At 42.4% G+C, this 13,142-nt stretch overlaps 1 protein-coding gene across 1 annotated transcript; it reads left to right on the forward strand.

The window, feature by feature from the left end:
* Positions 1-6,096: 6,096 nt before the first annotated feature.
* On the forward strand, positions 6,097-8,842 carry BTG1 (BTG anti-proliferation factor 1). The gene is made up of 2 exons (XM_036301381.1): positions 6,097-6,554; positions 7,521-8,842. The coding sequence occupies exons 1-2, from the start codon at positions 6,407-6,409 to the stop codon at positions 7,886-7,888; spliced, it is 516 nt and encodes a 171-aa protein (XP_036157274.1). The 5' UTR covers positions 6,097-6,406; the 3' UTR covers positions 7,889-8,842.
* The last annotated feature ends 4,300 nt before the right edge of the window (positions 8,843-13,142 follow it).

Genomic DNA, 13,142 nt, shown 5'->3' on the forward strand with positions numbered 1-13,142 from the left:
TCCCACATGGTTCAGGGTTCAGGATCTGGAAGAGGTCCGCACTCAAATGAAAGAGACAAGACAAGAAATAATAATTTGGAAATATTGGAGGACCAGGCGGGCAAGTCCAACTCAAGAGGAAGGACTTCCACAGGTGCTCAGGCCTCGCCAACCTTTTATTGGTTTGGGATACACCCATGGCCCTTAGGCAGGCAATTTCCAGTAATAGGCAGACTAGCCCATCAGCAAGGATTTACATAATAGTAAATGGGGAAGGTGCTCCAGCTACAATTGTCTGGACTAACAGTGGGTGCACAGCCCTGACCATTGCCAGAGCTCAAGGATCCCCAGCCTTCCAGGATCCTTGTCCACACCTCTCTGCTAGTGAAGACAATGGGTGGCTTCCCACAATTAACACTCTGTAAATAGCTCTCCCACTCAACCTTGTACTTGTTGGTTAAGCTGTGAGTGTTCTAAAGCAAGTGCCATGGACAACCTAGGGCTCTATTTGGAAGTAAATTCACAGTAAATATAACTTTAGTGAATGCAGCTAGCTGACTGGCAACAAAAAGTCTATGGGCCTAAATGCACCGTTAGGAGTGGGAAGAACTGCATCTTTGATAGGTGGGCTTATAAGGGGAGGTTGTGGAAGGCCTTCCAGATATACTTGTGAACTGTAATACAGCCATTTTAAAAATTCTGGGACTTTCCTAGCAATAATCCAGGAACCCTGGATCACATGGATGAGGTGAGAGATGAGCATCATAAGGCCACCTTGTGATCAACTTCAGGATAGGATGGCAATATGAGAGAGCAGCACACAAGCAACTGATATCCATGGGATCCATGGAAACCAGAGGTAAAAATACTAAAATGTGTCTAAATAGTGAGGAGATAGAAAAGGAGGGCTAGGTAGGCAGTCAGGGACAGGGACCACGTGGAGGTAGGGGGAAGGGAAGTTAGGCATGGAGGCAAACAAAGGACCTAGAACTAGCTAGGCGAACCGCTGGGGAAAACTTGACTTGGCTGGGCAGGAAAAACTTGACCCTTGACCTGGCCAGGCGGGAACAGTGATGCCACCACCAACCTGAAGTGGCAGTCTTCAATCAGTTCCTCCCACAGGCGTGAACTTGAACTTTGGTATAATTGGATATTGTCAGAATTCCTTGAAGGGGGCAATCAGAAGCTAGCAGAGTATATGAACATCCCCTAGACCAGAGGTTCTCAACCTGTGGGTCGCGACCCCTTTGGGGGTTGAACGACCCTTTCACGATGGCCTAAGACCATCGGAAAACACATATATAATTACATATTGTTTTTGTGATTAATAATTATGCTTTAATTATGTTCAATTTGTAACAATGAAATTGGGGGTCACCACAACATGAGGAACTGTATTAAAGGGTCATGGCATTAGGAAGGTTGAGAACCACTGCCCTAGACAAAGAGCTTGCTTACGTGGTAATCTGTTTTGGGCCCCCTTCCTGCTGCCTAAGTCCTTCTATCCCCCCCTAAGCTTTGTCCCCCTCCCTCCCCCCAATAACGTTTGTTTTCTTCCCACCATTTTGTCTGCGAATTCATTCTTCAGTTTTACAAGACAAACAGCTCCGGCCTGACCACCACATTTTGGGTTTCAAGAGTATAAGGGGGGGGGGGGGGGAGACCTTAAATGGGAAAATGTGGATGATACCGCAATATTCCTGAGCAACACGTACGTGTAAGTCACCTTGGTCTCCATTTCATTTGCTGTGCAAATGCAGTCTATCCTAAAAAGAGATAATCTTCAAAAGCAATCAATACAATAATTAACAAGGCAGTCAGGAAAAAAGTGCGGTAGAGTTAACTTATTTTCTCCCCTTAAATACTAACTGTCCGATTTTAGGCAGCAAAAACTCTCTCTACATTATTTTTCATCTAACAATTTGCAAGTAGTGGTTTTATGCCTATTTAACACCATAAGGCAGTGGTTCTCAACCTTCTGGCCCTTTAAATACAGTTTCTCATGTTGTGACCCAACCATAAATTATTTTCGTTGCTACTTCATAACTGTAATGTTGCTACTGCTATGAATAGTAATGTAAATATCTGATATGCAGGATGGTCTTAGGCGACCCCTGTGAAAGGGTTGTTTGACCACCAAAGGGGTCGCAACCCACAGGTTGAGAATCGCTGCCATAAGGCAACATTTACTATGGGTTGGGCTTTTGCTTAGGCATTGGGAGTACAATAGTGAATGGCATGAGATGCCTGCCCTCAAAGAATCTACAGACTGGAAAGGAAGATAGGCTAATAAACATAGTAATTCTAGTCTGTCAGATAAGTATCAGAGCCAGAGCAAGGGACAATAGGGCACTGCAGAAATGTACTCAAGTCCAGAGTCAGGGAAGGCTACTTGGAGAATAAGGAGAAATTACCTAGATAGAGGGGGAAATGACCAGGTATTCCAGGCAGTGAGAGTAAGTATATAAATTAATGGCATGATAGCTTCATTTAGTGTTATCATATTCATAGATTAATAGTTTAGATAAGTTCCCAAATGTAAGGTCATGATGAAATGCAAAAAGTGACATGTAGTAATTTTCATTGAATTAAGATCATGCTTTAATTTATTCTGATATGGATACCACTCCTACTTTGGGGATGTTAAAATGTCATCCTTTCCCTCAAATGTAGTGATAGCAGATGGAAATGTGATTTAAAAAAAAAAAATTCTTTGGCACAGCCAGCGTGGCTCAGTGGTTGAGCATCAACCTATGAACCAGGAGGTCAATGTTCGATTCCCAGTCAGGGCACATGCCCGAGTTGCCAGCTCAACTCGATCCCCAGTGTAAAGCCCGCTGGAGGCAGCTGATCAATGATTCTCCCTCATCATTGATGTTTTTATCTCGTTCTCTTCCTTTCTTTTCCTCTCTGAAATCAATTTAAACAAATTCTTTAGCCGAATAAAAGATCTTATGTTGATCCCTAAATTTTATTAGTTTATGAAGCAGAGAAAAATGTTCAGTTCCCCATGCTATATAAATGTTTGTTTTTCTTTTTCTCTCTTTGGTTAAAAACAATACTAAAAAAATCTACAGGGATCTCAGATTTTAGTATAGAGCAAACAGTTCCAGTAACATTAGAACTGAGGGATGCGAATATAAACCCCCAGCCCTTTGAAATTCTAGTTAGCTGTCCAATAGTTACCTCTATAGAAGTACGCTCTGAACTCTTCAGCATTGTTTCCAAAGGCCTGACATTTGTGCTTTTCTTGCAAACTTATTTTTAAAGCCAGGTTCATTTCCTGGATTTGTTTTGACAGAATTCCTAAGATTTACTTTTAGTGCTTTGATTGAAAACTTTCTAGGTTTTAGAAATTAATTTCATAATATTATTAAATTGCTTGATGATAATATAAGCATATATATGTATATGTATATATATGTGTATATATATATATATATATATATATATATATATATATATTTGAATGCTGAAGACAGTGCTAAATAGTTTCTGTAGTTATTACATTTAAACCTCATACCAGCCTTTTGTCTCTTTGATTACTATACAGAGAGGTTAAGTAACTTACATGAGGACACCAAGCCATGAGTTAGTACATGATTGAGATTGCCCTGTAGTTTACCATAACAAAGTGAAAAAGTGTCTTTATAATCCAAAAGCTGTCCAGATATACCAGCTTGTTTCTTGGAAGGGACGAACTTGACTAAATTTCTGGAAAAATATTACTAAACACATGTATGTCCAGAACTGAAAATAACAATTAACATTGTGTACTATCTAAAGCTTGAATTTAGGATCTACATCTCTCTCTCTCTCTCTCTCTCTCTCTCTCTCTCTCTCTCTATATATATATATATATATATATATATATATATCTCCTTATTTTCTGAGTGCACCCCAAATTCTCCAGGTAAAACAGTAATTTCTTAAATCCATTTGTCTCTTAAAAGAATGAATTAAGGTGGGAAACACACAATAAAAAACAGTGGAGGCAGGGCAAACCTTTCAGAGATATGTGAGCTAAGCTTTCTGTTAATCCTATTCAACTCATTTTAAAAAGCTTTGGAGAAGGGGTCTAGATGCTGCCTGGGAAGGTGGCTAAAAGCAGTGGAGAGAATATGGGCTTTGAAGACAACAGTGAGTTCAAATCCTAGCATTTTCTTAGCTTCGTTATTTGTTTTGTAGGTGACAAAACAAATTTAAACTCAGAATTATTGGGAGTTCAAGTTGGACACCAGGCTTAGAGGAGAAAAACTTGCCCCCGATTTCCAATCTAATGCTCAAAAGACTGGTAATGCAAGGAAAATTAACACATCAGAGGTTTAAGGGTGGGCAGTGGTAGGAGAGATATCAGAAGACCTTGTTCTAGGCTAGGGAGATTGTAAGGATTTACTTCTGTTTCCTGTCTCCTTTCTGAGTAGTAAAAGAGGTTTCTGGTCCCCAGTAACAACCATGATGATTATTTTTCAAGTACAGTTCTATCTGAAAAGTTCTAGAAGGAAACAAATGTACCTTATTTATCATTTTTTAAATAAATTTATCCAAAGAAAATGAATACTTTCACTAGTCAGTGAGTTTAACAATGCTATGTAAGTACCTAGCAATTGCATATGAGTAAAAAATAACCTAGAAGTTATTCTTTCAGTCAGTTTTACATATTTCATGTAAACAGTAAAACTTTTTCTCCTCCTGCTTTATAACAAGTCCTACTTTTGCTTCATCTCTATGCCCTTTGGCTCCATATTAAAAGAGAAAACACTCAAAGTGCTGTATTTTGCAATATTGATGACCAACTAAGCTCGGGATATTTATTTCCATCTGGTAGAGTTCAACTTCTGCCTCTTGTTTGCTTTCTCCATCTGCTCGCCTCACCATTTTTTTTCTTCTCTTCCTTAATGGAGTTCAGATTAACCCTTTTCTGGGCCTAACTGTTTTAGCAGGCTCACGCCTTCGTGCCAGTCTTTTTTTCCTTTTAGTTGCAAGTAGGGTTTCCAGTAAACTAAAATGTCTATGCCTTATATTTTCACAAGCTTCACATTTTATCTTTTTTTCTTCTGTTTTCATAAAGAGCAACAGAACCCAACGTTCAGGCAGTTATGTGTACTAGAAAACAGCAATTTTTGGTTTTGTGTATAAACAGTGTAGAATACATTCTATTCCTCCCCGCCCCCCAATTCATAATAAAATGTACAAGATCCACGTTACTCCGCATTCAGTAACAGGCTTTCCTTATCAGCCTTAAGTTGGAGGCAGGAAAGTGTCCACTCTTCTCTCCCTCGACTCCTGAAGTTACTGCAACAGCAACCACAAAAGGCGAAGTAACCTTTTATTTATTTATTTCGCAATTAAACTTTTACAAAGGCATCCCCGACTCCTCCCCCGAGGGTGAAGCAGACACGGCTCCTTGGCGTTGGCTGCACTTCTGCGAGGAGACCTGGGCTCCCACGGATCGCAGCATGCCCAGCGAGAGCCCGCCCCCCATCCCATTACCCCCACCCCCCGCCCACTTTCTTTTGCACCCGCTGCGCGCCCCCAGCACCTTCAGCGCGGGCACCCACTCCCCGCTGCGCCAGCCGCTCCTCCTGCTGGGGGAGCCAGCCGGGTACACCTGGAGCGGGGACGGGATGTAAACCCCACGTACGCGAGGCGGCGGGCGGCGCGGTGCGCAGCTCCATCGGAGCGGAGAGCGCGCGTGCCGGCAGCCCAGCCCGGGCCCAGCGGCTTTCACCGCACAGCACTCAGCCGCCGGGTCCGAGCGCCCGGGCCGCGCGCTCGCGCACGGGACGCCCTGGCCCAGGGCCGCGGGCGGCGGCGGCGGGAGGCGGAGCCAGGGCGGGGGGCGGGGCTTTCACACGCGCACCCGTCAGTTTCTCGTGTTCCCCGCCCCCGCTCTCCGGGCTCCGGCCGCCACTCGGGGTTTATTTGTTTACAAGCGGATTACGTCAGCTCCTCCCTCTCTTCCTGGCCTCTGGGCCCGCCCCCTGGCCCTTTTCCCGCCCCCTCCGGCTCCGAATTTGCTTGCGTCACAATGGTGCGATCTCGGGATTGGCCGGAGTCAGCCGTCACGCTCCAGCTACGCACTTCCTCTCCGCGGCGCTATAAAAAGTGCCGCACGGAGCCCGCATCTCTTCGCCCCCCAGAGCTGGAAATGCAACTGCTGGGAGCTCCCGAGGCTGCTTAGCTGGAGGCGGAGGCGGCTGGGGAGGTCCGAGCGATGTGACCAGGCCGCCATCGCTCGTTTCCTCCTCTCTCCTGCCGCCTCCTGTCTCTCAAATAACTTTTTTACTATAAAGAAAAGAGAAAAAAAAAAAGTAGCTGCCCGCCCGCCCCTCACGCCCTCTCTTCCTCTTAGCCCTCTGACCCGCGAGGGAGCCCGGGGTGCCGCTCCGCCGTCGGGGCCGCGCCGCCGAGCCCCGCCGCCCTCATGCATCCCTTCTACACCCGGGCTGCCACCATGATAGGCGAGATCGCCGCCGCCGTGTCCTTCATCTCCAAGTTCCTCCGCACCAAGGGGCTCACGAGTGAGCGACAGCTGCAGACCTTCAGCCAGAGCCTGCAGGAGCTGCTGGCAGGTGAGGGGCCTCGGTGGGAAGGCGAGGGGTGCCGGGGGTGCGGGTCCCTCAGCCCCGGGCGGGCCGTCGGGCCGCGGGAGCCTGGCTGTGCCTCGGGCCGGCGGCGCTCGGGTCCCGCCGCGGGACCGGGACCGGGGCGGGCGCGCTGGCCGCCCACGAACGGCGGGTTCCGGCGAGGGTGTAGGGGCTTGGCCGAGGGCGCCCCCTCTCCCCACGACTGGCTAGTGGAGGGGAGAAGAACACGGGACGCACAACAAAGAAACTAAAGCCCCCCGAGGAGGGAGCCGCGGTCCTCGGACCGTCCGCGTATCTAGGGACAAAGGAGCGACGGCGCCGGGGGGGTTCTGCGCCCCCACCCCCCGCCCCCTAACCGTCCGGTGCGGGGCGACCGGCCCCGGGTGGGACCGCGCCGCTGTCCCGGAGCCAGGCTGGGACCAGCCTGGGACGGACGTGCCGTCCGCCCCGGCCGCCTCCTCCCGCCCATTAATCATCGCATTTGTCACCGGGACAATTACGCTCTGCCCAGAGCCTGGTGTAGGGTTGCTTGTTTTTCTTCCCTTCGGGGTGAACAGTCCGGTTGCGCTTCTCTCCTCCAAAGCCATAAACCCCATTGTGTGCCGCTGCGGTGGAGAAAGTACCGGTTCCCGCCCGGCTGCCGGCCCGCCCGCCGGTGCTATCTCTCCGGTCCAGGCTGCGCGCCTGATTCCTGGTTTTGGCGGCTCTACCGGTTGGTTCCTGGACATTCTTTTTTTTTTTTGTCCCGTGGTACTCCTGTATTGTTTCTAAAATCCGGCCCGCTCACTCCCCGCACACGCACAGCCGTGAATGCAATGCTGAGCACTTAAAAAAAAAAAGTTGATAGTTTTCATTTTCACCCCTCAAAGGAGCCATCGGGGAAAGGAAAACCACAGCGGTAGCTACCCGTCCCCGTCTAAGCCTTGTTTCTCCGGTTCTTTTCTTCTACAGAACATTATAAACATCACTGGTTCCCAGAAAAGCCGTGCAAGGGATCAGGTTACCGTTGCATTCGCATCAACCATAAAATGGATCCTCTGATTGGACAGGCGGCGCAGCGGATTGGACTGAGCAGCCAGGAGCTGTTCAGGCTTCTCCCCAGTGAACTCACACTCTGGGTAGATCCCTACGAAGTGTCCTACAGGATTGGCGAGGACGGCTCCATCTGCGTGTTGTACGAGGCCTCACCAGCAGGAGGTAGCACTCAGAGCAGCTCCAGCGTGCAAATGGTAGACAGCAGAATCAGCTGCAAGGAGGAACTTCTCTTGGGCAGAACGAGCCCTTCCAAAAACTACAATATGATGACTGTATCAGGTTAAGATATAGTCTGTGGATGGATCATCTTATAATGGATGGATAAATTTGATTTTTGCTTTGGGTGGGCTCCTCTTGGGGATGGATGGATTATGGAATTTAAATCATGTCACAGCTGTGAAGATCTGGCACAAGATAGAGTGGTAAAAAAAAATTTTTTTTAAGTGACAGTGCCATAGTTTGGACAGTACCTTTCAATAATTTAATAGCCTGTGAGTCCAAGTCAATGATCACTTTATTTGCTAGGGAGTGAAGTCCTAGGGTGGTTTCAGTTTCTCCCAGACGCTATACCTAAATTTTTACATCAGTCCCTTTAATGCAGATCTGTATTTCAAAGAACTGTTCTCTGCAGTAGGTCTTGGCAGAGGAAATTTGCACTATTACACTTGAAAATTGTTAACTTTTTGGCAGCTGCATAGGAAAGCTCAACATTTTAAACAAGGTAGTACTGGAAGTTTTATGACAAGACTTTTACCTAGCACTTAAATATGTATAAATGTACATAAGACAAACCTAGTAGGCATGACCTGGGAAAATGGTCAGACCTTGTATTGTGTTTTTGGCCTTGAAAGTAGCAAGTGACCAGAATCGGCCTTGGCAACAGGCTTTACAATTTAAGACCCTTAAAAAGACACTGTCTCAACTGTGGTGGTAGCACCAGCCAGCTCTGTACATTTGCTAGCTTGTAGTTTTCTAAGACTGAGTAAACTTCTTATTTTTAGAAAGTGGAGGTCTGGTTTGTAACTTTCCTTGTACTTAATTGGGTAAAAGTCTTTTCCACAAACCACCATCTATTTTGTGAACTTTGTTAGTCATCTTTTATTTGGTAAATTATGAACTGGTGTAAATTTGTACAGTTCATGTATATTGATTGTGGCAAAGTTGTACAGATTTCTATATTTTGGATGAGAAATTTTTCTTCTCTCTATAATAAATTGTTTCTTATCTTGGCATTTTAATTAATCTCTTGTCATGATTATAGACGTTCAGCTAAAATATATATTTCTCAGAAGACTTAGGTTCTATAAGCTATGTGAATGTCAGTTGCACACTGGTCATGCTAAGAACATTTATTTGATAAGGAGTGAAGATCTATGTATACATATTTAGATGTTATAGAGGAAACACAGGGTTGTTTTTTTTTTTTTAAATCTCTGAAGTCAAAACATGGACATATTCCCAAGCCAAATGCATGAAATGAGGATGAAACAAAAGGGTAACATCTACCAAAAATGATACTCAAAGGATTACATTTCATTGCTTCCCAGTTGAAGTGAAGATACAAATGTTCCATTCTGACCCACCTTTGAGAAACAATTATTTTGCCCCTATGGATTCCTTGTTCAGTTAAAAAATCCTGGGGCAGATGACCCATAGTCTTAAAAGAACAGGCTAATCACTACAGAGAAATTGGTTGCTTTTTGCTTTTCATCAGCTGCAAGATTTACATTTAAAAAATCACTTAATCTGGAATTCAACAAAAGGTATGTTTTTACACATTTTTATTCTCAAAAGTTGCAATGCTGAGTTTTTGATTTCTCATTTTCAGACTTTTATTTCAGTTAAAGCCTAAGAACCTAAATGAAACAAATGAACATTGCTGGAGTGTAGATTACTCCACTACCCTTACGATAGAGACTTAGTAAATTTTTGTTTGTAGAGGGTAACAGGGTTTTTCTCTACACAGTTAAGTAACTTGCCATATAGTGGCACTTTTTTTTTGTAGAAATGTAAACATGTTCACACTGGAAATAAGCAGTCTAGATTACTTGCAATTAGTAATCCCAATTAAATATGAAAATTTATTTTTATCTGTAATTTAAATTCTGACTTTGTAGATTATACAGGAATACACAGCTGAACCTGCAGGTATTTGGAATACAGATGACTGTACTTGATTGGCAGGCTATTTCAGGAGTTTGAAATATAACCACAACACATAGACTACCCTTGCTAATAACGGTTTTGTTTTTCTGTTCATTTTTGAAAACCTCCCCTCCCCCCTCAGTCTTTCAAACTTTAATTTACAATAAAACAAATGGTACTATAGTCTTGATGCAGGTCTCACACCAGTGCTGACTACTATTGTATACCTACTGCATTTCCTATGGTAACTCCTGTGAAGCTAGGTAACTGATAAAGCTTTCCATAATCTGGGACCTAAGGCAAAGCGAGGAGACTTCTCAGATGGAGAATTGGTTTTGAAGATCTTCACATCAGACTTTTTAGTACTTTAAATTTGGTAGGAAGAGACCTTAATAAAACATTTTATTTTTGAATTCAGGTGATGTCTGGCAAGTAAGGAGCTGTTAAGTTCCTCTTTAAAAGGCAAGCATCACTGAGACTTAGCAGCCAGCTGTTTCCTGTGACTTTAACCCTGCATTCCCCAGACAGTTGTCTAGTACAGTAACTGTTGGATAGTTCTTGTTCGCTGCTTCTGGGGAATGTTTTGCCTAGCGATTTTGATGAGAACATTTGAGTGTCTGTTGCGTGCACATGTAGGTGTGTACCAAGCGTGTACATAGAGTCACTTATACCAGTTGTGTACTTTTAGTTTAGTAATGAAAAAATTTAAAAGGCTTTTACACTGCCTGAGTTAAAGATAGTTTCTTTAATGAAATCACTTTAGGAAATGATTTAGAAATCATTTTAGGAAAGGATGTCTGCTTTCAAAACCATTAGTTGCCACTGACACCATACATTCAGTTATTGGCAATAAGTTTAGGAATGTTACTTTTTGAGTTTTAACGGGTAGTTGTAAAATTATTTCCTCCAATTGTAAGTATTGTTTTTCTCTAATGCTGAAGGAAGGCTTACAGTGGATTGTATGGCAAGCTGTTTATGGAGGATAATGTGGCTGTTTTCCTGGCAATTTGGAATGGGAATCACATGTCCTTACCCTTAATCTGCAATATTTTTGTAATAATAGACTAGAAAGGCCACCAGAAAACTGCTTTTTGCTACTATTTGATTTCCTTAAGTAACTATAACACAGAAATTGTAACTTTATATACTAGGTGTTCCAGATCATGGAATTGGCCTTTGAGTTCAAAGGAAGCAGTATTCCTGACTATTCTAGTGTTTAAAGGTTTTCAGGCTTCCTTTAATCTTAGGAACAAATACTATCTGCTATTACACTTTTCCCCTTGGTGATTTTTTAACATTTCTGATACTGCCCTCCCTCTTTACAGAAGAGAAATAGTATTTTGTTTATTGAAATTTAACGATATTTTCTCTCCCATTTGCACTTCTATTTCAGATGATGTGATAAGATGCTATTGATAAACTGTGTGGGAGAGTTTGTCAGTAGTTCTAGCTATACACAAGAGACTTTAAAAAGTGTATTTTGGATTTCCTGGAACAATAGATTTCTTATTTATCTGAAGGTATATAGACTGGAAATAGTTTAGTATATTTCAGTCTTGGCAGTTGAACTTTTGTGTATGGCTGCTACCAAAACACAATGGTTTATTTTTCATGTTTGGAGCATAACAGTATGAAAAATCTTTTGTAGTTTGTACTACTAACCAAACTGAGCTACTTAACTGAGTCCTTAAGTCATTTAGTACAAATAGGCCAGAGGAATTCTGTGTTATGAGTTATAATTTCTGGTTATTTCTATATATCTTTGTTTTCTTCTGATAATAGCATAAAGTTAAGCAAGGTGTTAAATTTTGTATTTTTGAGATGTTCCTATATAAGTAAGTCTTAGATAGATTGTATTAATAGTAAAGATTGACACCATTTCTTCAACAGTTTGCAGAGTGTAATTGACACCAGTTTTTTTACTGCAATTTTAATTTGGTTTACCACTTACTTTTGGCATCATTCAGTGTGTCAAACAGGAATAGTTAAACGATAAGACTTTCACCCAAGTCATAGGATTCTCAAAAATTTTTTTAATGCTTTTCTATCATCTCATAGTTGAATAAATCTTACAAGGAATATTCTGGACTTCAATTTCTGACTTTTATATGAGCTTTTTCATGATATTTACCATTTTAGTGTTGAAGATGCAGTGATCTTTTGGGAGTTTTGTACAATTATAAATAGTAATAATGCTGAAGGGTGAAGTGATTTGAATCTAGGGGCTAGATAAAAAGGGAAAGGATGAGAGAAATGAAAATGGGAGATGGAGGAATTTAAAGGTTTGGTAATAAAAATGCATTTGCTGGGGTCATGGACGTTTATCAAGAGACGGTTATGCAGCACAGTCTTGGCAGAAAGTTTGGGGAATGCTACTGTAGGGATTCTGTAATTCATGAATCTGGGACAAAGTCTGCACTCATTTGTGAACATGCAGGCCAAAGTGCTAGTAAGGTTTATGGCCCATACTAAGTAGAAACTGGGTTTGGGGGAGGAATGGATGGGAACATGAATAAAACATACTCCTAAAGGTGTATGCCTTTGTCTCAGAATTTTATAAAGGGAAAATATCTGTTAAGCTGTCTGTCATAAACTACTTAATGATTATAGCCTCTTTCCTTGTACCTTTAAGCTGTGAAGGCCATTTGTGACCCCATTCCTGATGCTGGAAGGAAGATTAAGTATAGGCCAGACACCTAGCATCACAATAGGGACCACCAGGCAAGAAAATAACAGTGGAGTTAGCAGCATTCCTGTATTTGGAGCATATTACTTCAGATTGTAACATTGATAGAAGACATGTTTAATAATTCTCTAGATAGGCCATTTCCAAAGTTATGTCATTCTTTTAAAATATTTCCACATGTGTTTTCATGTGTGTATGCAAAAGCACATGGTACCTTTTATAAACAAATATGCATATTTGGGGGATATGCTAACTTTTTTTGATAGGGGTGCATGATCAAAAATGTTTAGAAACTGTTTCTCTAGTTATCACTAAAGTAGATGAGTGTTTGCTCTTCCAAGAATAATTTGATTGTTGTATTCTTTAAGTGATAAGTCTTAAAATGAAAAGCTGTTGTAGCAATCCAAAGAGGGTTGTGTTTTCTAATTTTAGCTTATCTGCTTAGTCCTTATTTGTAAAATGAAGATATCTTTTATAGCCAACAGATACCAAAATTAAGTGTTACACCAATTCAGAGTCCATGTGCTCCTGTATATTAAACTATGTATTGCTATGTGTTGAAATTCATATTTTATGTTTTTAGAAATTTTCTTTTTAAATGTTACGGCTTTTGTAACATTTTCATGTTTGCAAAGTAACTGAGTTAATGCAGTTTTACATCAGTGATTAAATTTGTTTTAGCAATTATGATTTAACCAGAAGTCCCC

The sequence above is a fragment of the Myotis myotis genome, unplaced genomic scaffold, assembly GCF_014108235.1.
Source record: "Myotis myotis isolate mMyoMyo1 unplaced genomic scaffold, mMyoMyo1.p scaffold_m19_p_3, whole genome shotgun sequence".
NCBI classification, from domain to species: Eukaryota; Metazoa; Chordata; class Mammalia; order Chiroptera; family Vespertilionidae; genus Myotis; species Myotis myotis.

What these genes read in the sequence shown, in the direction of transcription:
- BTG1 (XM_036301381.1), top strand. Translation starts at nt 6,407, where the DNA reads ATGCATCCCTTCTACACCCGGGCTGCCACCATGATAGGCGAGATCGCC. An exon ending in CCTGCAGGAGCTGCTGGCAG is followed by an intron (nt 6,555 to 7,520) that starts GTGAGGGGCCTC and finishes TTTCTTCTACAG; the next exon opens with AACATTATAAACATCACTGG.